Below are 21,348 nucleotides of genomic sequence, written 5' to 3' on the forward strand. Positions count from 1 at the left end.
AAGAAAGTTTTAAAATAAGCAACACTTCCATGACTGTCCAATCTCTAAGACCACCACTGGGCCAGAGAACTCACACCAACAGAAAGTAGGCTGTGAAGATTATATAGGTCCTTGAAGGAAAGGCATCTTCTGTTGCCCATCTCAGATGTAGACACAGTGATAATGTCTTGAGGGAAGAAAGACTTTGGAAAAAAATAGGCAAGGGGGATTCTTTAAAGACTGCTGGTTTAGTTAATCAAGGACCTCCCAGGACAAGGAGTCCACACTATTGCTATTCAACAAATATCTGATGAACCAGTGAATCACAGTTGTGAATGAATGACTGCTATATGTATGCTCTCTTTTACCAAACAAAAGCACTTTAGTTGTGATGTTGGGGACAGATAAACTATCTGCTTATAGGTCACCGAAACACTGGGGAGGCTTATCTGGACTTGAAGAGGACTACCTAATACTCAAATATTCTGTACGTGGTACTGGATACAAAAGTGAACAGAAACTTGATTTGTCTCCCTTGAGGGAAGGGTGGGTGAGGAAAGTAAAATATGTATAAAAGTTAGGTAGCTAGAGTGGACTATGGTTGATACTACGAGATGCCAACCTAGTCTCTATTTTCTTTGCTTTGCTAGCAGAGCCCAAATTTTGTTCAGAGGTAATGTACTTAGTGAAAACATTGTTTCCCAGCATCCTTCATAGCTAAGGGTAACTTCCTTTTGGCCAAAGAAATCCAAGTAGAAACCGCTAAGTAGAACCTTCAGGAAAGTGCTTTAAAATGAAACACAGAAGCTATCTGCCCTCTTATTTTGCTTTCTGCCTTTCTTATTCCTGGAGGTGGAATAGAAATCTTTCAACCTCATGGTAACAGACTTTAAAACCAGAAAATGAGGATGACTGATTCAAAAGATGAAAGTCTTGGGATCCCTGGGTGGCGCAGCGGTTTGGCGCCTGCCTTTGGCCTGGGGCGCGATCCTGGAGACCCGGGATCGAATCCCACGTCGGGCTCCCGGTGCATGGAGCCTGCTTCTCCCTCTGCCTGTGTCTCTGCCTCTCTCTCTCTCTCGTGTGTGTGTGTGTGTGACTATCATAAATAAATAAAAATTAAAGAAAAAAAGATGAAAGTCTTTTGGCATCATGAGCTGCTATCTGAGGGTATCATGGAGCTGCTCATGACTTATTGTGACATTAATAAAACTTTTATTAGGTAGAACTATTCTAAGTTGGTTTCTCTTTTTGTGTGATAAAAACATTTAACATAGTATCTACTCTGTAAGCAAAATTTTAAGTATATAATATTCTTAGGTACTATGATGCTGTATAGTAGTGGATCTCTGGAACTTACTTATCCTGTATAACTAAAACTCTATACCCTTTAACTAATGTCTTCCCCATTTCCCCCACTCCACATCCCCTAGTAAGCACCATTATTCTTATTCTAGGAGTCTATTTTATATTCCTCATATAAGAATTATCACGTATTCTTCCTTCTGTGTCTAGCTAATTTCACTTAGCAAAATGTCCTCTAGGTTCATTCAAGTGAACAGGATTTCCTATTATAATGCTGAATAATGTTCCACTGTATATATGTGACAAATTTTATCAATTCATCTGCAGATGGACATTGAGGTGGCTTAGATGTCTTGACTATTGTGAATAATGCTGTAATGAACAAGGAAGAAATTTCTCTTTAAGATCTTTTGGATTTATAGACAGAAGACTGCTGGGTCATATAGTAGTCTATTTTAATTTTTAGAGGAACTTCCATATTGTTTTCTGTGATAGCTGCACCAGTATATCCCCATCATCAATGTACAAGGGCTCTTCTTTTCTCCACATCCTTATCATGACTTGTTATCTTTATTTTTTTATATTAGCCATCCTTTTTTTTTTTTTTTTTTGAGGACAGGTTCCACATTTTATTTACATTTTAAGACTAACCTTCATCTCAAAATCATATATCCATAAAACTATTTCCTTTCTGTTGGCTGCACTTAAATGCATTGGTTTGTCAAAGAAAGACTGTAAATATTTACAATGTCTGTTACATGTAACACACATAGGAATGGCTTTTAACAGAAATCCGATTTCCTCCACATTTTTTTATTATAAATACAGGCATCAAAACAATATTGAACTATGTTTGATACTACTAGTCAGCACCCTCACCACTTCAAAACTTAATACCATTTGTGACAATATTCATTGTACCTGCTACTTCAGACGACTTCACCTGAAGCTTTCAATAAGCAAGATGGATAAAGCATGCCATTTGTTTTTTCTTCTTGAGATTTTTCACTTTTCAGAAACACACATGCTTCCACAGCATCGGACTCTTCTCTCCATGCTTTCATCTTGTAAGCCTGAACTCTATTTTGAGTACTCTAGGTTTATGTGTAAATGACAGTACCATTGCTTACTACACCTTTCGTCCCTCAAGTTCTTCCAACAAGAGAAAATTATGAGGAACTTTAACTCCTCTACAGACCACCATCTTCTCCTGCAGTTCCAATACTAGCCATCCTAATAGATGTATGTGTACTTTGGAGAAATGCCTGTTTAGTTCCTTTGCCCATTTTCAAATTTGGTTATATTTTTTGCTACTGGGCTGTAGGAATTCCTTACATATTTTGAATATTAACATCTCATCACCAATTGCAAACAAATTCTACACTTTTACTCCCAACCTACATACTGTTGATGTCAATTTCTTTTTATATTGTGTATCTATTAATTTTTGTAATTATAGTTATTCTTAATATTTGTCTTTTACCTTTTGTATTAGGGTTAAAAGTGATTTATACACCATGAATAGAGTATTATATCATTATGTATCTGTCTACATATTTACCTTCACCAGTGAGATTTACACTGTTTCTATTTACATGTTTTCTTGGAGCTGTTTAGTGTTCTTTCATTTAACTTTAAGAATTCCCTTTAGCATGTCTTTAAGACCAGTCTAGTGATGCCAGGTAAAGCATTCTCAGTTGGCATTTTTAACACTTTGGATTTATCATCTCACTTTCTTCTGGCCTGCAAGGATTTTGCTGAGAAATTTGCTAAAACTTATGGGAGTTTCCTTGTATATGATGAGGTTTTTTTAGTTTTTTGTTTTGCTGCTCTAAAAATTCTCTGTTTTTGACTTTTGATAGTTTTATTGTAATGTGTCTTAGTGAAGATCTCTTTGGATAGCCTATATGAAGACATATAAATTTCATGTACTTGGATGACCATTTCTTTCCCCTGATTTGATGCTATTAGCCATTATTTCTTTTTTTTCTTTTTTCTTTCTTTCTTTCTTTTTTTTTTTTTAGCCATTATTTCTTTAAATAAGTTTCTGCCCCCTTTCTTTCTCTTCTCCTTCAAGGTATGAGGTTCATATAATGTGTATACAGTTTTCTTTATGATATCTCATAATACATGATAGCTTTTCTCCACTATTTTTCATTCTTTTTTTCTTTAAGTTCTCTGACTGGGTATTTTCAAATGGCTTGTCTTTGAGTTCTCTATTTTTATTTCTACTTGATTGAATCTGCTGCTAAAGTTGTTTATTGTTTTTCTTTCTTTACAGTTTAGTCACTGTATTCTTTAGCTCCAGATTTTTTTTGATTATTTTTTAATTTTTGTGTCTCTGTTGAACTTCTCATTTTGTTCACATAGTATTTTTCTGATTTTGTTTAGTTATCTGTGTTCTCTTGCGGCTCACTGAGCTTCTTTAAGACAATTATTTTGAATTGTCAGGTAGTTCACAGTTTTCCATTATTTTAGGGTCAGCTATGATAGCTTAGTTTTTTTGGTGGTATCAAGTTTTTCCTGATCTTTGTAATCTTGCACTGCTGTCTGCCCATCTAAAGAAGCAATTAGCTCTTTTGGTCTTTAAAGACTGGCTTTGGCAGGGAAAATTCTTCACCAGTCAGCCTAGTCAGAGATTTTGGCTGGGTCAGCTGATGGGGTTCATTACCAGAGTACATGGGCCAGTTATTGAGATGTGTGGTGGTGCTGAGAGTCCCTGCTCCTTTTCTTTCTTCTTAGCTATTGCAAGGTGATTCCCTCACTGTTCTGGATAGTACAAGAAAGAAATGGCCCTCATGGGTAGTGTTCTGAAAGGCTAGGGATGTCACACTCTCACTTTATACTCCTTTTCCCCATGAGAGAATCTGTGGGCCCAGAGGATCTCTCTCAGTGGTGTGCTATGCTGACTTGGGGAGAAGTGACAAAGGTAAAGTAAAACTGCTCCTACCCTTTCAATGCATCATCTCTCATTTCTGTGCTCCAGTCAAGTACTATAATCTCTAATCTGGACTCTAGAAGCTGGGTGGAGGTATTTGTGTCTGTTACTAGTTGTTAAATCAATTTCTGTTGTGGGGATGAGACCTGGTATTTCCTAGTCTATCTTAGTGATGCCATTCCTGATTCTTCTGATATATGAGGCCAAACCCATTCTTAAGTAATACATTAATTCCTTATTCTCCTCTTCCTTTCTTTTGTCACAGGTCAGGCCTTCCTTCTCCAGTTATCTCTCCATCATGATGCTATTAGAACTATCCTTCTAAAACAGAGACCTGATCAAGTCATCCTTTGCTTAGAATGGTTGTAAGAGAAAAGATTCAATCCTAGACTATATAGGTAGCAAATATTCTAATCTTGTGCTGTTCAATATGGTATCTACTTGCCACACAAAAGGCAGTTTAAAATTAAAGCCAGTTAATTCCTTAGTCACACTACCTACATTTTAAGTGCTTGGTAGCCATAGGTAGCAAGGGGCTACCTTGTTGAATGGTAACAGAATAAACTTTTCCATCATCATAGAAACTAAACAGCACTCTTCAAGTTTATTATTATAGTTTCATTGTTAAAGAAAAGGGGGAAAAAAACCAGGATAATCAGAAAAAAGATGCAAGGGGAGAAAAAGGGCAAAATATGAAAATTTCTCATAATCAAAATACTAACTTCCACATGCAATGATATAAAAGTCTTGAAACAAGATGGCTTCCAGGGCAGCCCGGGTGGCTCAGCGGTTTAGCGCCGCCTTCAGCCCAGGGCGTGATCCTGGAGACCCGGGATCGAGTCCCGCATCAGGCTTCCTGCATGGAGCCTGTTTCTCCCTCTGCCTGTGTCTCAGCCTCTCTCTCTCTATCTCTCTCTGTATCTCTCATGAGTAAATAAATAAAATCTTAAAAAAAAAAAAAAAAAAGATGGCTTCCAAATTCTTGTGTCAGATGGGTTTATTTTTATAGCTCTTAAGTATTACTTTAATGAAACAAAAATAATTTACTAAAGAAAACACAAAAGAGAGATGAATCCACAAACTTTCTAATTCTGTAATAAGAGTTAGACTTCTGGGATCCCTGGGTGGCGCAGCAGTTTGGCGCCTGCCTTTGGCCCAGGGCGCGACCCTGGAGACCCGGGATCGAATCCCACATCGGGCTCCCGGTGCATGGAGCCTGCTTCTCCCTCTGCCTATGTCTCTGCCTCTCTCTCTCTCTCTCTCTCTGTGACTATCATAAATAAAAATTAAAAAAAAAAAAAAAAAAAAAAGAGACTTCTGCACTAAAATCTGCTCTGAAACTACACACAGGCTTCTGCTTTTGGATAAAATGGAGTCACAGGAACTAGGTTTAGTTTTTACCTGGAACAACAACAACAGAAAACTGGACAAAATATGAAACTACAGTTGGTAATACAGTAGGCATCGGCCAGTGAAAGACAATGAAAGATGTGGAAAAATGAGATAAGCCCTAGGATATATGTTAGGTTCTATTATTATTATTATTTTTCTGAATTCTGTCAAATTAAGTAAAAATCAACTTCTAAAATAATAGAATTTTCTGTGTAAAAAATAATAAAATAAAATAAAATAAAATAAAATACTAGAATTAACCACAGATTTAGAGATTCTACCCCACAAAGCAGTATGGAACAACAAGACAGTGTTATTCCAAAGGTACATCTTCCTCAGTAAACAATTAAAATTAATCTACTACAATGCATGACTACATCTGCTCAAAAGTAATAGTATTTTTCAGAAACAATGAACAAATAGCTCCAAAAACAATGTAACAAATGACTGAACATATATCAATGAGCAATGTATTATCAACATTATGTCTGTAAGGCACGTTTCATCTCTTAATTAACACAAAAGAGCAAGCCTCCCTGAACAGAAGGAATAGCTGAACCTAGCTGAACTGAAGGACCTAGACTCTCTAACTGCAGTACAGTCATCTAAAATACACACTAAGTATCCTTATTAACTCTCCCATGCCTATTTCTCCAATAGCAGAACAAAGGGAATGGAATAGAAAATCACTGTAAGTTGAACCTCTTTCAAAATTTGACTTATTTCTGTCTACTAGAGTTCTTTACTGGCATTAAAATACTACACATACAAATCTAATTTTCCTTAAACTGGTTCTCCAACAATGGCATTACTCAGGCTAGAAAAAAAAACTCCTGCTCAAGCAAGTGCAGCTAAATAAAGAAGATGTAAGAAAAACTACTGGAATATTCCTTCAAAAGCCAAATGATGACTTGATGTGCAAATAAACCATTATAGAGTAACTCCAGTTAATATGTGTCAATGCTGGAGCACCAAAATCTATTCTAGAGAACACTCTTGTGTGTGTGTGTGTGTGTGTGTGTGTACACACACACACACACACCCCTTCATCTCCCCTTAAATTTACAGTCTTAATTAAGAGGGCCCAATGATTTCCTTCCTATTGAAGCCTGCTTATTCCTATGGTCTCTCTTTTAACTTCTTTTTACACTGCCATAGCAGCTTCTGCAATTAAAACCTTCAATTCAGAGTGAGCCTCTAAACACCTGCAATGCTCTGAGAAAGGGGTCTAAGTCAGGGGTTCGCAAACTACAAGACTACTTTGCTGGCTGCTACTTTGTAAATAAAACTTTAAGGTGAAAAATTTAGTGGAAGATGGTTACACCATCTATGGACAATTCACATTATGATGGCAGGGTTGAGTAATTGTAACAGAGGCCATAGGCCCATGAAATCTGATTTAACCAAAGTTTCCAAGAGACTTTTCAAGGTTTTAGTTATTTCTAAATCAAAGTTTTAGAGAAATGATACTCCCATTAGTTTCATCACACTCCAATCTCATACTATTCTTAGAAGCACATACTGGTTTTTAAAAGTTTATTTCTGTGGGTTTAAAAATTTTGCAATACCGCAAAAAATAATTAGCCAACAGAGGGGAAGTTCTGGGTTCCTACACATGGAATTCAGAGATTATCCAGGTTATCATCTGGCAACTCTATTTTCTGACTGGGAAAGATAAAGAACATACTTTATTCCATTGTTTCTAAGATTTCTTAAAACTTTTAACTTCTTGATATTGAGATACATTTTACAATCTATGGCATTACACAGTCATTATCAGACAAGTCACAAGCATGACAAAGTCAAATGAAAATTTTCCACTAACGCGTTCCTGTAAGATCAAGAAAATATTAGCATCCACATGTCTTAGATTCCATGAATATAGTAAATAAGAGGAAAAAGAAAGAACGTCAGGAGCAGGAACATTATTCTGAAGTAGCAGATTAAAAACTGATGGATGCTGTGGAAACATTTTTGTTTTTTATATGTAAATGTAAGAATTATTTTTAAAAATGCACATGAAATTTGTTTCATAGCAACATGAATGAAGGCTACAAATATAATACTTCTTTTAATCCATCTGCCATGTCAGAAGAAAGCAAACACAGCTCTTCAAATTCTACAGAATTTAACGGTCCAGCTCCTTAAAGTCTGTGAAATAGCAAAACAATCTAAACAAAAAACCCTTTAAGTTCATTTTTTAAAGTTGAGGGAATTTCTTGATGTGATGCAATGAATGAAACATTACTTCTATACCACTCCTGACACAAAGAAATAACCTAAATCAAATCATGAGGAACCATGAAATAAATCCAGATTGTTGGATACTGGACCTCAAAGTTTTCAGTTTTGTCTTGGTTAAAAAGAACATTACTGGGACAACTGACAAAATTTTAGTTAGGACTACAGTTAGATATTAGGACTGTAAAAATACTAACTTCTTGATATTGATAATTATAACAGAAAACACTAAAGTAGATACAGGTTAAAAGGCACTGTGTCATATTTTCTATACCTTATTCTTCCATGACTGAGAACAAAAATAATTATGTCTGTGTATAAATGTGTACATACAAATATAAGCAAAGAGAGGATGATAAAGCAAATTAGAGATAAAATATTAACAACTGGGGAATCTGGGTGAAGTATATATGGGAGTTCTTTGTACTATTATTTTAACTTTTCTGTAAATTTAAAATCACTTCAGAATAAGAAGTCAAAAATGGATGCAATTTTAAGAAACATGTTCAAAGCAAACTATCAAACAGTTAACCCACAGAGATTAGCTTATGCCTTTTTTAAACTTTATTATTGCAAATTTCATCTTCATTATTATTTAAAAGTAACTTTAGCATATATAATTTGTTAAGTATTTAGTATAAAACTTTACAAAATAAGGACTCTTAAAAAAATAACTCCAATGCTATTATTATTTCTTAAATAATTAAAAGGAGTTCAATCTCAAGTGAGAAATACAGTGAAAATACCTGCCAAAATAAGTGGTTCAGTAATAGATGCATTACTTATCCAGTCAGATTTCACAATAAGCTTTACTAAATGTTTCAAAGGACACTAGCATAAAAATAAGTGAAATCAGTGGCATAACAAAAAGACAATTATGGCTAAATCTATCCTTCTAGCTTGGATAGAAATAACAACTATAGTAAAATATGTTAATAATTCCTCTTGCTCAACACGTATTTTAATATGTAATCCAAGTTCTTAAAACCAAATCTGCTCCATAATACTGGAAAGGAAAGTTTGAATGCTGTGAATTTACTTTATTTAAAAGGGGATCAAAATGTCAACTGCCCACCAAATAAATACACAGGAAAGTATTTTCTTTCTAAAGGTTACCAGGAACTCAACATAGAATTTACCATGTAGAATAACTTAATTTTGAAGAAAGAAAAAAAAAAAAAAAAAAAAAGAAATTGTGGGCTAACTCATTTATTTTGAGGCAACAAAAATTTTAAATTGTTAAACTGCTAAATCTCAGAAAATTTGGGGGAAATGAAAGACTTTGAAGACTATGATTATAAGAAAAAAGAAAAACTGAGAAAGGGACTTTCCATTGTTAAAAATCAGTAAGGTATTCTCTAAGTCTTACCTGTCAATTAAATGAACAAGAAAATATTTTTAGTGAAAATAGAAATAAAAACTTTCAGAGTTAATTCTAAAAGTTATTAGCAGCTTACTATTTTCACGGTCTGAAAAGATATAATAACGAATGCCCTTAATCACACACATCACTGAGAATGCAGCAACTAAGAGTATTAAATTCGAAGTTACCTACTGTAAAGGATGACACAAAGATATACACACCAACAGAGATTATAAACTGATTAATAAGCTAGATATTTATTTCTTTCAAGTCAGATTTAGCATTATTTGGTTTTTTTAAAAAAAACTTAAAATATACTTTTTTTAAAATTTTATTTTATTTTTTTATTTTTTAGATTTTATTTATTTATTCATGAGAACACAGAGAGAGAGAGAGAGAGAGAGAGAGAGAGACAGAGACACAAGCAGAGGGAGAAGCAGGCCCCATGCAGGGAGCCTGATGTGGCATTCGATCCCGGGTCTCCAGGATCATGACTTGGGCTGAAGGCGGCTCTAAACCGCTGAGCCACCCGGGCTACCCTGAAATATACTTAACATAAGATTTCTTCTACTTCTTTTCTATTGCCTAAAACTATAGCATTAGCTCAAACTGATTCTGAAATAAAATTGCTTAAAAAAAAAAAAAAAAAAAAAAAACCCTAACAAAAAATGCAAAAATCTAAGAAGACATTAAGAGATTAAACACAAAACATATAAAACAACTGTGGTTTAATTCAATAGTAACTCATAAGAAGGATCAAATTAACAACAGAAATCAAAATCTTCTTTAAGTAGGAACATACATTTATTTTCTATTTAACACTAAAATATATTTGATAAAGGGGTATTTTAAATTCCAGCTATATATTCATTTTATTTTTAAAACAGTATAAGGGTAAAGTTTTAAGTATTTCTGTAGTGAGAAAACACATTGGTCTCATTCTTAAACATCTATTCACACTGGGAAAAAAATACAAATTTGAACAAGTGAAAGCAACTTGTTAGTTATACTAGAAGTGCCTGACTTACAGGCTTGAAATTACATATCATTAGCACTTGAACTTCTTTGAAAAATTTGATTCTATTATAATCTATCTCAATACAAGTTTGAATACTTTTTTTTTTTTTACAATAAACAAATCAAATGCCACATATTCTGGGCTTGCTGAAGTCACAACTTGTCAGAAACCTATTTTGCTTCATTCAAGATTAAGATTGTAGTTATACCTTTTTTCCTCAATAGTATGCAAACATTACAGGTAATTCATATAGAATCAGAGCATTATTACTTACATCATCACTCTGCTGGGCTTCTTGCATTACAAATTCTCGGACCATGGATGGACTAAACTCTACTAGATAAGAAAATATATCTGTAGCTGCTGATCTGACTTGCAAATCATCCATGCCCTAGTAAAAGGAAAATTAGGTTAGAGACTGTTAACAAAAATTGTGCTGTGTTCCCCTTCCCAAATCTATGCACATCAACTTTTTGGATTTAGACATTGTACTGAAATCTTTTCTTCCTTTTCTTTTATGAATATTAAAAAGCTTTTAAGCAGCATTGGTTTCTGCCAGTTTTTTATCAAAACAAAGATAAAGATTCAGAGAATTTAAATGTAAGAATCAGCACAGGATTATACTATTATACTTTACAAATGCTGTAAAAAAATTTTTATTTACATATATGCAAAATATGAATGATGTTATCTAGTTAAAGACTTCAAAATTTTCCAGAATCTGTCTTTGGTCTTGGATTTGCCAGTTACTTCTTAATAACTGATTGTCTTCCTTATGACTCTCCTAACAGAGGATGCTTTTGAAAGCACTCTGGATATTTTCACTCTTTGTTCACAGCTTAGTTTTCTAAAGTGGTGATCTTGAATGCTTTTCTCTCTTTAATAGATAAAAGATACATGACTCATAAGTCATAAAATCTCCAAGTGATTCTGAAAACATCCCTAACTCAGCAATTCTCAAGGTGTGGTCCATGGAATTTTGGGGAGGTGTCCAACACCCTTTTCTTTTGCTTCATAATAATAAATAATACTAGGGCCTCATTGGCCCTTTTCACTCTCAGTGTATCAAAAGTATAATGGGGTTTTCCAGAGGCTACAAGACACGTGATATCACAACAAACTAAATGTAGAAGTTGCTATGAGAATCTAGCTGTCTTATATTACACCAAATGTTGAAGGGATTGGCAAAAAAAAAAAAAAAAAAAAAAAAAAGGTGAAACTAGGGACGCCTGGGTGGCTCAGCGGTTAGGCGCCTGCCTTTGGCTCAGGGTGTGATGCTGGAGTCCCGGGATCGAGTCCTGCATCAGGCTCCCTGCGTGGAGCCTGCTTCTCCCTCTGCCTGTGTCTCTCCTTCTCTCTGTCTCTCATGAATAAATAAATAAAATCTTAAAAAAAAAAAATGTGAAACACCACCAATCTTCTCACTAAATTTTTTTTTGCTTCTGGCAAATTATTTTTTCACAGAAGTTATATTATTTGTCAACATGTTTTATTATTTTTCAATGAATTAATAAATATTTTTTAAATTTTTCAGTTTTAATTTTTCATATAATACCAATGGATAAAAATCATATAAGCAAATGTATGAGGACCACCACCCTAACCCACATCGCAGCATGAGCTCCCTTTGTCCAGGCTGTCCTCACTGTACTCACTGGTCTAAAAAGGAAAGATATTTTAATAGTTTCTATGAAACATAATATTGTTACAGAAGATATAATAATCTTGAAAAAGCATGTGGATTTTTATTCACTTGAAGGCGTATTATATGCAAGTACTTACATATTAATATTACAAATTTCAGTTAATAAAAATATTAAGACTGAAAACACACTTGTAATAATTCACTATCAAATGAATCACAACTTAATAACTCAATATGCATTACTAAAATAAATATTTTCACATACATAATATAAAACTATAAATTCACAACTTCAAACATGAAAAGAAACTGTATAATTACCATTACAATTTCAAGGGCAGGAAGAATTCCCAACTTTGCCAAAGTTTTGAAAAATGCATCCCTGTTTTGAGGCTGCAATGTCTGAGAAAATGCACAAAATTCCTTGAAAAAATTAACCTGTAATATCAGAAAGTATAGTGAGAAATTGACACGCGTAAGAGCAAACTTGGGGCACCTTTAACGTGCTGCCTCCCAGAGTCCCGCCTCCTTCTCAAGGACCTTGATTTTCCAGGGCATACCCGGCTCCTAACGCCTACGTTAAAGGACACATGAAAAACTAGCATCCCAATAAGTCAGCTTTGCATCATTTTCAAACAACGACCTCTCCAAAGACAGTATGGTACACATGTTATATGTGCAGTCCCAGGGTGAGAAGACCATCAATAGTGCTCTTATGATTTAGTTGTAAGAATGTCACGTAAGGCATGTATTTTGAATTAGAGAAGGTATTTTCACAGAAATATGCTATATAACAAATACTGGCTGGGTTCTCAGGAAGTTCTCAAAAGGACAGTCCCATATTTAAGAATTGGAAAGGACATTAGACAATCCCCAGTTTAAAGAACTAATTTTATAAATGAGAAAACTGAGTAGACTATTAATTACACCAGGATGACTTGGCTGACTTTAAGTCAGCAGTCTTTCATTACTTTTTTAAACCCAGTATCTGATTATAATGTTTAAAAAAAAATGACAAAAAAAAAAGACAAACTGCTGATAAACAGCATTACTATATTCTTCCTCCAAAGCATGGCTTATTCTTCAGAAAATATACACACATTCAAAAGAAAAAAAAAAACACTTCCAAGAACCAAATTACTTATTCATTTATTCAAGAAGCACTGTCCTTTTTCTAAAAAAAAAAAAAAAAAAAAAAAAGCTGTTTTATAATGTACCTATAACCATAAAAACGTATGAATTTGTAGTTCTGTCCAAACATAAACCTCACATCTAATTTCAGGATTTGTGACACACACAAATCCCCTCATTTGGGGGTAGTTGGGGGGTGGGGGTGGGAAACACATCAAAATACTTTTAAAAATTTGTAAATATACAGGAAGTTTGAGAAACTTTGAGAATAATCATGTAGCATAAATATGTAAATTTCATCTCATATTTATAAAAAATTCTTAACAAATTCAATGTGAAAAGCTGTGTATCCCAACAGTAAGTTCTCTTTAAAGGTCTGAACTTCAAGAATAAATAACTTACCAATTCACGCCGTTTATCATCATCTGTAGCCTCATCCGTTAATTGTGCAAAAACTTCAGACAAAAACTTCTCATCTTCCTACATGGGAAGAAATAATTACTATGAAACAGTCTAACAAGAGTATACACTTACACACATTTGTATAATTTACACAAATTATAATAAAAATAGCTGAAAATCTAATAGTTTCATCATGAAACCTAAAAATTCCAGGGTATATTCATGTTATAATTTTCAAATCCTGACTACACCATTTAATGTTAGTTATACATGCATTTGCCTTATTTAATCAGAAACTTGAGATATAAAGAACTCTTTGGAAAACAAAAAATAACCAGTTATAGTCTAGAAATCATGCATGAAAACTCATATATTTTAACTGAGATGCTCTGCAACTCCTGCTCAGGGTCTATTTATTTACTTTTAATTTAAATGTAATTCAAGCAAGTTTGAAGATCTCATGGTCAGTCTGCCACAGATTAGAAAAATGAGAATCACAAATATATGGCATAGGAACAGCAGTAAAAGGAGACTGAATTCTGGCAGCGGTAAGACTGCAAAGTTTTTTTTTTTTTTTTTTTTTTTTTAAGATTTATTTATTCATGAGAGAGAGAGAGAGAGAGAGAGAGAGAGAGAGAGGCAGAGCAGAGGGAGAAGCAGGCTCCCTGCAAGGAGCCCGATGCGGAACTCGATCCCAGGACCATGGGATCACAACCTGAGTGGAAGGCAGATGCTCAACTGCTAAGCCATCCAGGTGTCCCTGCAAAGCTTTTTAAAACACAAGAACTCACGAAATAAAATTATCTAGGGCCATTTGGGGTACAGGCTTACATTTTCTTATAGTTTCCAAGGATACAACTAAATGATAAAACACTACAATAACTGCTTTTCACACTGATGACTCTGAGGTATTAAAGGGCATATGTGTTAGTTTCTCTAAGCACTATTTACAAGGACAAAAGTATAGTACATACTGTATAACCTTATTTTTAATATAAACTAGTGTGTCTAAAGTCTAAAAGAGATAAACTCATTATATATAAACGAGTAAAAATCACTAGAATCACAGATGACATAACATACTCTCCCAATAATCATTCATCAGTGTTACTCAACCACTGAGAGCCAACTCCGTTCATTAGTCTGACTCAGAATGGTCTTTTTTGTTTTTTTGTTGACTTCTGGCCCTTATACACCATGGCCTGAACCATCTGTTTCTGAGAGAGTTCAACTGCATATACAATCTTTTTTTTTTTTTTTTAAAGATTTTATTTATTTATTCATGAGAGACACAGAGAGAGAGGCAGAGACACAGGCAAAGGGAGAAGTAGGCTCCATGCAGGGAGCCCGATGTGGGACTCCAAGATCACGTCCTGGGCCAAAGGCAGGTGGCTAATCCGCTGAGCCACCCAGGGATCCCCTGCATATACAATCTTATAATCATTTCTCAAATCACTTTTTCTAAGTACTTTTCATCTCAATATTTTAGGTTTTGGTGAATATGCATTTACCTCCACTTAAACCTTTTATAATTTTTTTTCTTCTTCCATCTCTCCCAGATTAAACTCCCTTTCTTATCTAAAGATTTTTAACTTTTTTGAGAATACTTTCGTAGGAAAACAATTCCATTTCTTTGATAAATGCAATCTCTTCCATGATTATTTGTGTGCTGACAGCTAGAACTGCATAATGTATTAGGGAGGCAATTTCAAGGATTATATACCCCGCTATGAGAATATTTCCTAATTCCTACTATACACATATACTTTTTTTCTGATTTCCTTATTCTTGATAATACTCTATAAAAGCATTCTGTTCCAGTGTACATTAAAAAAAAACAGTTAATTGGGATGCCTGGGTGGCTTCAGTTGGTGAAGCATTTTTGCCTTTGACTCAGATTGTGGTCTTCAGGTCCTGGGACTGAGCTCTGGGTCAGGCTCCCTGCTCAGTGGGGAATCTGCTTCTCCCTCTCCCTCTGCTCTTCCTACACCCGGCCCTGCTTGTGAGCATTCTAAATAAAAATCTTAAAAAAAAAATTTAATTGACAACTTAAAGCCTATCATATAGTTGTAATGTTTCCCTCCAAATACCTGGTTCTCCAAGTAATTAAACTAGTATTTTTAGATAAATTTAGTTTTGCTTTTTCATTTAGTTTTAAAATCCTTTATTTTTAATAAAACAATTATTTTAAGACAAATTGTGTATGGCTGCTTCTCTGAATTACGCAAAAAACCTTATGGGGGGAAAAGGGGACTACTTTTAAAAAGTCTGAGTCAAACTTTTCCTTGTAGTAATGTAAAAACAGGACACATTCAAAATCCAAAAACCCAGGGGTGCCTGGCTTGCTCAGTCAGTAGAGCATGCAACTCTTGATCTTAGAGTGGAGTTTGAGACCATGTCCGATGCAGAGTTGACTTTAAAAACAACAACAAAAACCATCCCAAACCCAGAACCCATTCACCATTATTAGAGTCATGTAAATGCAGAAATTTAGAATTAGACTAGGCTTTAAAAGATTACATACATTGCCTAGTCCAATTCTAAATTTCAAGAGACTAATGCCCAAAGAGTGGACTTTCCTGAGGCTGGCTAGTAACAAAGATGGATTTAGAATCTAGGTTTCCTACACAATCAGGTTTTTGTCACTCCTACCATGTATAATAAACCACAGGACAAATTTCTAAGTAGTTTAAAGTTATGAACCCAAAGTAAAACATAGACACAAACTAGAATAGGCCAAATCTAGTAAAATTTAATATGTTAAATCCTAGATGAAGTCCAAAAACCTCTAAAACAAAATGAAGCATTATATTATTGTAAACAGTTGTTTTCTTAAAGGCATTGGAATATTTAATATATTAATAACTGGGATAAAGGTTAGAAATGTCTTTCTTTAGGGCTGAAATCCACAAAATAAATCAAAAAAGAACTAAACTTCTGATTTTAATGGGTTTTTAGCTCAACTCTCATTTATGGAATAGTGGAAATATATGTTATATGTTAAATTTGAGATACCTGTCCTCTACCATTTCTAGTGAAGGAAGTGAAATTTTGTTCTGAAAAAGATCTTATCTGTAGCTGTCTATGCAAAATAACTCACTTTATTGGCTTTTAGAAAATTAATTTTTAAAACATACTTAGATTTCTTAATTCTGGGCACATGGGATTTTGATTTGTAGTTAGAAAGTTCAGGGTTGGGACGCCTCGGTGGCTCAGTGGTTGAGTGCCTCCCTTCAGCCCAGGGTGTGATCCTGGAGTCCCGGGATAGAGTCCCACATCAGGCTCCCTGTATGGAGCCTGCTTCTCCCTCTGCCTCTGCCTCTGCCTCTCTCTCTCTCTCTCTGGGTCTCTCATTAATAAATAAATAAAATCTTAAAAAAAAAAAAGTTCAGATTAACCAAACTCTTATGCCCCAAACAAACTTAAGAGAATCTCAACGTATATTAAGAGTACATACCAGGAGCCAGAGACCATAGTAAGTGCTTTCTTTTAATTTCTCAATTAACCTGATTCAGGCTAGGAGTTATGTACCTTTGACTAACTCATTTTGGTCCAGATAGAATTCTTACATTTTTGCTTGCTTATGTAACTCCTACAACAGCAGGTTAATACTCACTTAAGAAGCTACAGATATCAGGCCATCATAAAATGAATCACATAGCTAAACACTAAGAAAAAGATTCTCAACTTTTTGGTCTCAGGCCCCCTTTGAACTCTTAAAAATTATGGAGGACTCCAAAGAGCTTTTATTATGTGGATTATGTTTATCAATATTTATAATAAAAACAAACATTTTAAAACATTAATTTGTTTTAAAACTAAGCTATTATAAATCTATGTAAATATTTTATGAGAAAATTTTATAAATTTAGAAAAAAATTATAAATTCAGAAAAAACGGCTTTTACATTTTTGCAAATCTCTATAATGTTTGACTTAATAGAAGAAAGCTATATTCCATTATCTTCTTATAGTCCAATCTGTTGTGATACCTTGTTCTGGTTGAAGTATATGAAGGATATATGGCCTCACAGTGACAAGAAGCTGGAAAAGGAAAAACTTCACAGATCTCTCTGAAAACGGTTTCAGAAACCCTGAGAACCACTATATGATGTATACAGAGGCTGCTCAAAAAACTTAATGAGTGATATGGACATAACAAAGGCAGTTATATAGGCAGTTACAGATATATATAGTTATATATAGGCGGTTATAGTAAATAAAAATCTTCAAAATCATCTTTACTACACTGTTAGGGTATAAAGGATTAACACAATAAACACAGTATGAACTTCTATTTTACAACTCAAGGAGACAGAATAAAACCAACTTCACACAGTAAATAATCTAATTATCATTTCCTGAAAATTAATGACTGTTTCTCAGTCCTGGCTGCATATCTCAATTATTTGGGAAGCTTTAAGCACACACACACATACTTATATATACCTCCAATGATAATTAGGGCTCATAAAATGAACTAAAAGATAGTCTTAAAATAGGTGCTTTTGTTCAGGATGATGAAAAAGTTCTGGAAATGGATAGTGGTGATGGCTGCATAACACTGTGAATGCACTTAATGTTATGAATTATATACTTAAAATGGTTAAAATGATCAATTTTGTATCATATATATAATTTTTTAATGCATGTAAAAATGAAGTTAAAAAAAAAAAAGCTCCATCAGAGAACACTTAAAAATGTAAAAGTTTGCATTAAGAAAGGATTCTCCTTCAAATACCCATGAGATAAAGTCCTGTTTTCTGTGCTTGACAGTATATTTAAGATAAACAAAAGAAATCTTCCAAAAAGGAATGAACACCAGCATAAACTATTATAGGAGATAAATAACTGAAAAAAAAAAAAAAAAAAAAAAGAACACCTTTGTTCACTTACCTGCAACATGCTGACTATCTCCACTTTGTTGAAGAAAATAAAAGACGTTAGAGTGGAAAGAAAATTCTCTTCAAAAACAGATGGCGTAGGCAAAATGATGTCCTGAATGTACTGTACCCTGTAAGTCTGATGTATTTTTTGCCTTAGTTCAGAGTCTGTTATTGGTATAACTTCCTTAAACTTTGCAGTTTTGGTCAAAAATTCTCTATGCCTTTTTGGCTGAGCCAAAGCAGGGTCATATTCAAGGCATCCCACAACATCCATGATACACTCATCAGAAAACATTACTTCAAACAAAGTTGCCTTATTTAGGAATAATATTCCTCTAATAATTTCATACAAATGGTGTAAGCCTTCAGTGTTTTCTAGATTCTCACAAGCTTGGAACAGCTGCAGTAGTTTTTTAATATAGCCTTCATTTTCCAAGGCCAGAGCCAGCTTTTCCCTACGGATAGGTGAGGAGAGAACTGAGGTAACTAAGTCAGCAATCTCTTCAAGTTTATTGAGTTCACATGTGGGTAGGTCAATCAGATGACTGGTTTCAGGTATTTCTTCAAATCGTTCTTCTTCTGATTCATCAATGAGGTCCTGTGTGACTTCCACAGATGGATCCTTACCTTGAACCTAAAAACATCCAAGTATAGCTGGTTACCTTAAAATACAAAAGAATTCAAAGTTTTGGAAATCAAATCACTGACCACTGAATTTAAGTAAAAATATATCTTGCAAAGAAACAATACTAGCCACACAGTCCATTGTTAATTAGAAGTGAAGTCTAGAGGGAGATAACACATCCAGTTTAAATTATTGGCGTCTCAATTTCACCTCTAAATTTCACAACTTAAAACTTGAAGTTAACTCTGATTCTTGACAACCTGAACATTTAAACTGTTACATTGATTTATGTGATGTTATATAGAAACTACATAGTTGTTTAGTAACTTCAGTATTCCTAATTTTGAATTTTGCAGTTTAACTCTTCTGTGGGTCCCCCAAATCACTCTGTATGACTCTTAATGCACCATCAGATTAAACCAAGAAAAAAACTACTAATTTTTAATATATATATGTATTTATTTTTACACACACACACACTTTTTTATGAGAGAGGGAGAGAGAGAAGGAATTTTTTTTTTAAGATTTATTTATTTATTCATGAGGGACAGAGAGATAGAGAGACATAGGCAAAAGGAGAAGCAGGCTCCATGCAGGAAGCCCGATATGGGACCCAATCCCGGGACTCCAGGATCATGTGCTGGACCGAAGGCAGACGACGCTCAATCAGTCCTGAGAGAGAAGGAATCTTAAGCAGGCTCCATACCCAGCAAGGAGCTCCATGCAGAGCTTAATCTCACAAACCTGAGATTATGACCTGAGCTGAAATCAAGAGTCAGATGCCTACCCAACTGAGCCGCCCAAGCACCCCAAACACTCTTAAGTTTAAATGAAACTGAAACCCAACTCCTTGCATATTCAAGAGGGAGGAGATTTCCTTAAATTACTTTTGAAATTCACTTTGGGAAAAATACTTACTTTTGTTATGAGCCTAAAACTGCTCTAAAAAAACAAAGAATATTCTTTTAAAAATTGGCTTTCATTTAACATCTGTGATAAAGCCTCCAAGTTACAATACATAGAAAACATAATAAATACAAAACTGTTTTATGATTCATGTTGACAGCTCAAGAAAAGCATGGCTAACTTATGACAAGTTTTCTATAATGATTTCTATAATGATTGTTTAATATAAAAACTTTATAAATTTTTTTTCTAATTCCCAACACGAGAGTGTAATTATCCTCTTTTCCCCTCAAAACTTCCAATATCCTGAGGTAAAAAAGCTCCACATAATTCCAAATCCACCAAAACAACACGTGAAAAAAGTCCTAAGAGCTTAGAGAAAGTAAAGAGATACACTAGTGCATATAAGATACTTTTCCTCCTACAGCATGAGAGTACTTCTTTTACTTCTGAGTCCTCAACAGAGTAGCTGAGTTTAGGGAGACAGACAAACAGAGAAAGGACAAGTAACAGAGCAGTTCAGATAAAACACCATGGACTTGATGGGATGAGCACTGGGTGTTAGACTATATGTTGTCAAACTGAACTCAATTAAAAAAAAAAAAAAAAGAAAGAAGAAAAAATACTCAAATTCTAAAAAAAAAAAAAAAAGAGAGAGAGAGAGAGAGAGAAAATACCATGGAAATTCAGAGGAAGGGACATTCCTCCCAGCTCTTCAGGAATACAGGAGTGAGACTGTAAGGAAGAAATTATGAAAAAAAAAAAAAAAAAAAAAGCAGTGGCATTTGGACTTTCAAAGATGGGTAAGATTCAGATGGGGATAAAAGTCTGCAAAGGGAATAGTAGAGGCAGACAGATGGAAATGTGTGACATGCATATGGCAAACAGCAAAACTGGAAATGTAGATTAAAGCCAGATTATGGAAAGTCAAGCTAGAACACTTGAGTTCAGGGAAGTGAATGTGCAGCATTATCCTTTATAAAGTCAACCTGGCATCAGATGTATGGAATAAATTTGAGAATATAGATAAATTAAGGTGTTATTCCAAAGTGTATATGAACAACTGAATTTGGATAGTGATGGTGGGGTAGATAAGGGACAGGTAGAAAAGAGAGGAGGGGGATCCCTGGGTGGCGCAGCGGTTTAGCGCCTGCCTTTGGCCCAGGGCGTGATCCTGGAGACCTGGGATCGACTCCCACGTCGGGCTCCCGGTGCATGGAGCCTGCTTCTCCCTCTGCCTGTGTCTCTGCCTCTCTCTCTCTCTGTGTGACTATCATAAATAAATAAAAAATTTAAAAGAAAAAAGGAAAGAGAGGAGGAACCATGAATTATCCTACAGTTTTAAATATGTCATTAGGAAGATTATGGCTCCTTTAATAAAAACTGGTACATTCCAGAGAGGAATGGTTAGTACAAGCTCAGTTTTATTAAGTTTGAGGTGTCTGAATACCCAGCTTGCAATTAAATCTGTAGACCTACTACTCAGGAAAGAGAATAGGACAGAAAGTAAGAGGACAG

General features: G+C 34.5%; 1 protein-coding gene across 2 annotated transcripts in view; it reads right to left on the reverse strand.

The window, feature by feature from the left end:
- PPP4R3B (protein phosphatase 4 regulatory subunit 3B) overlaps positions 1-21,348 on the reverse strand; it is a 61,271-nt gene that overhangs the window by 24,366 nt on the left and 15,557 nt on the right. For both annotated transcript variants that reach the window (XM_077915443.1, XM_077915444.1), the window contains exons 4-7: positions 18,310-18,933; positions 13,415-13,492; positions 12,203-12,319; positions 10,511-10,627 (exon numbers count right to left, since the gene is read on the reverse strand). In XM_077915443.1, coding sequence (XP_077771569.1) covers positions 10,511-10,627; positions 12,203-12,319; positions 13,415-13,492; positions 18,310-18,933 — 936 coding nt within the window. The remainder of the gene's footprint in view (positions 1-10,510; positions 10,628-12,202; positions 12,320-13,414; positions 13,493-18,309; positions 18,934-21,348) is intronic.

The sequence above is a fragment of the Canis aureus genome, chromosome 11 (assembly GCF_053574225.1).
Source record: "Canis aureus isolate CA01 chromosome 11, VMU_Caureus_v.1.0, whole genome shotgun sequence".
Classification (NCBI taxonomy): Eukaryota; Metazoa; Chordata; class Mammalia; order Carnivora; family Canidae; genus Canis; species Canis aureus.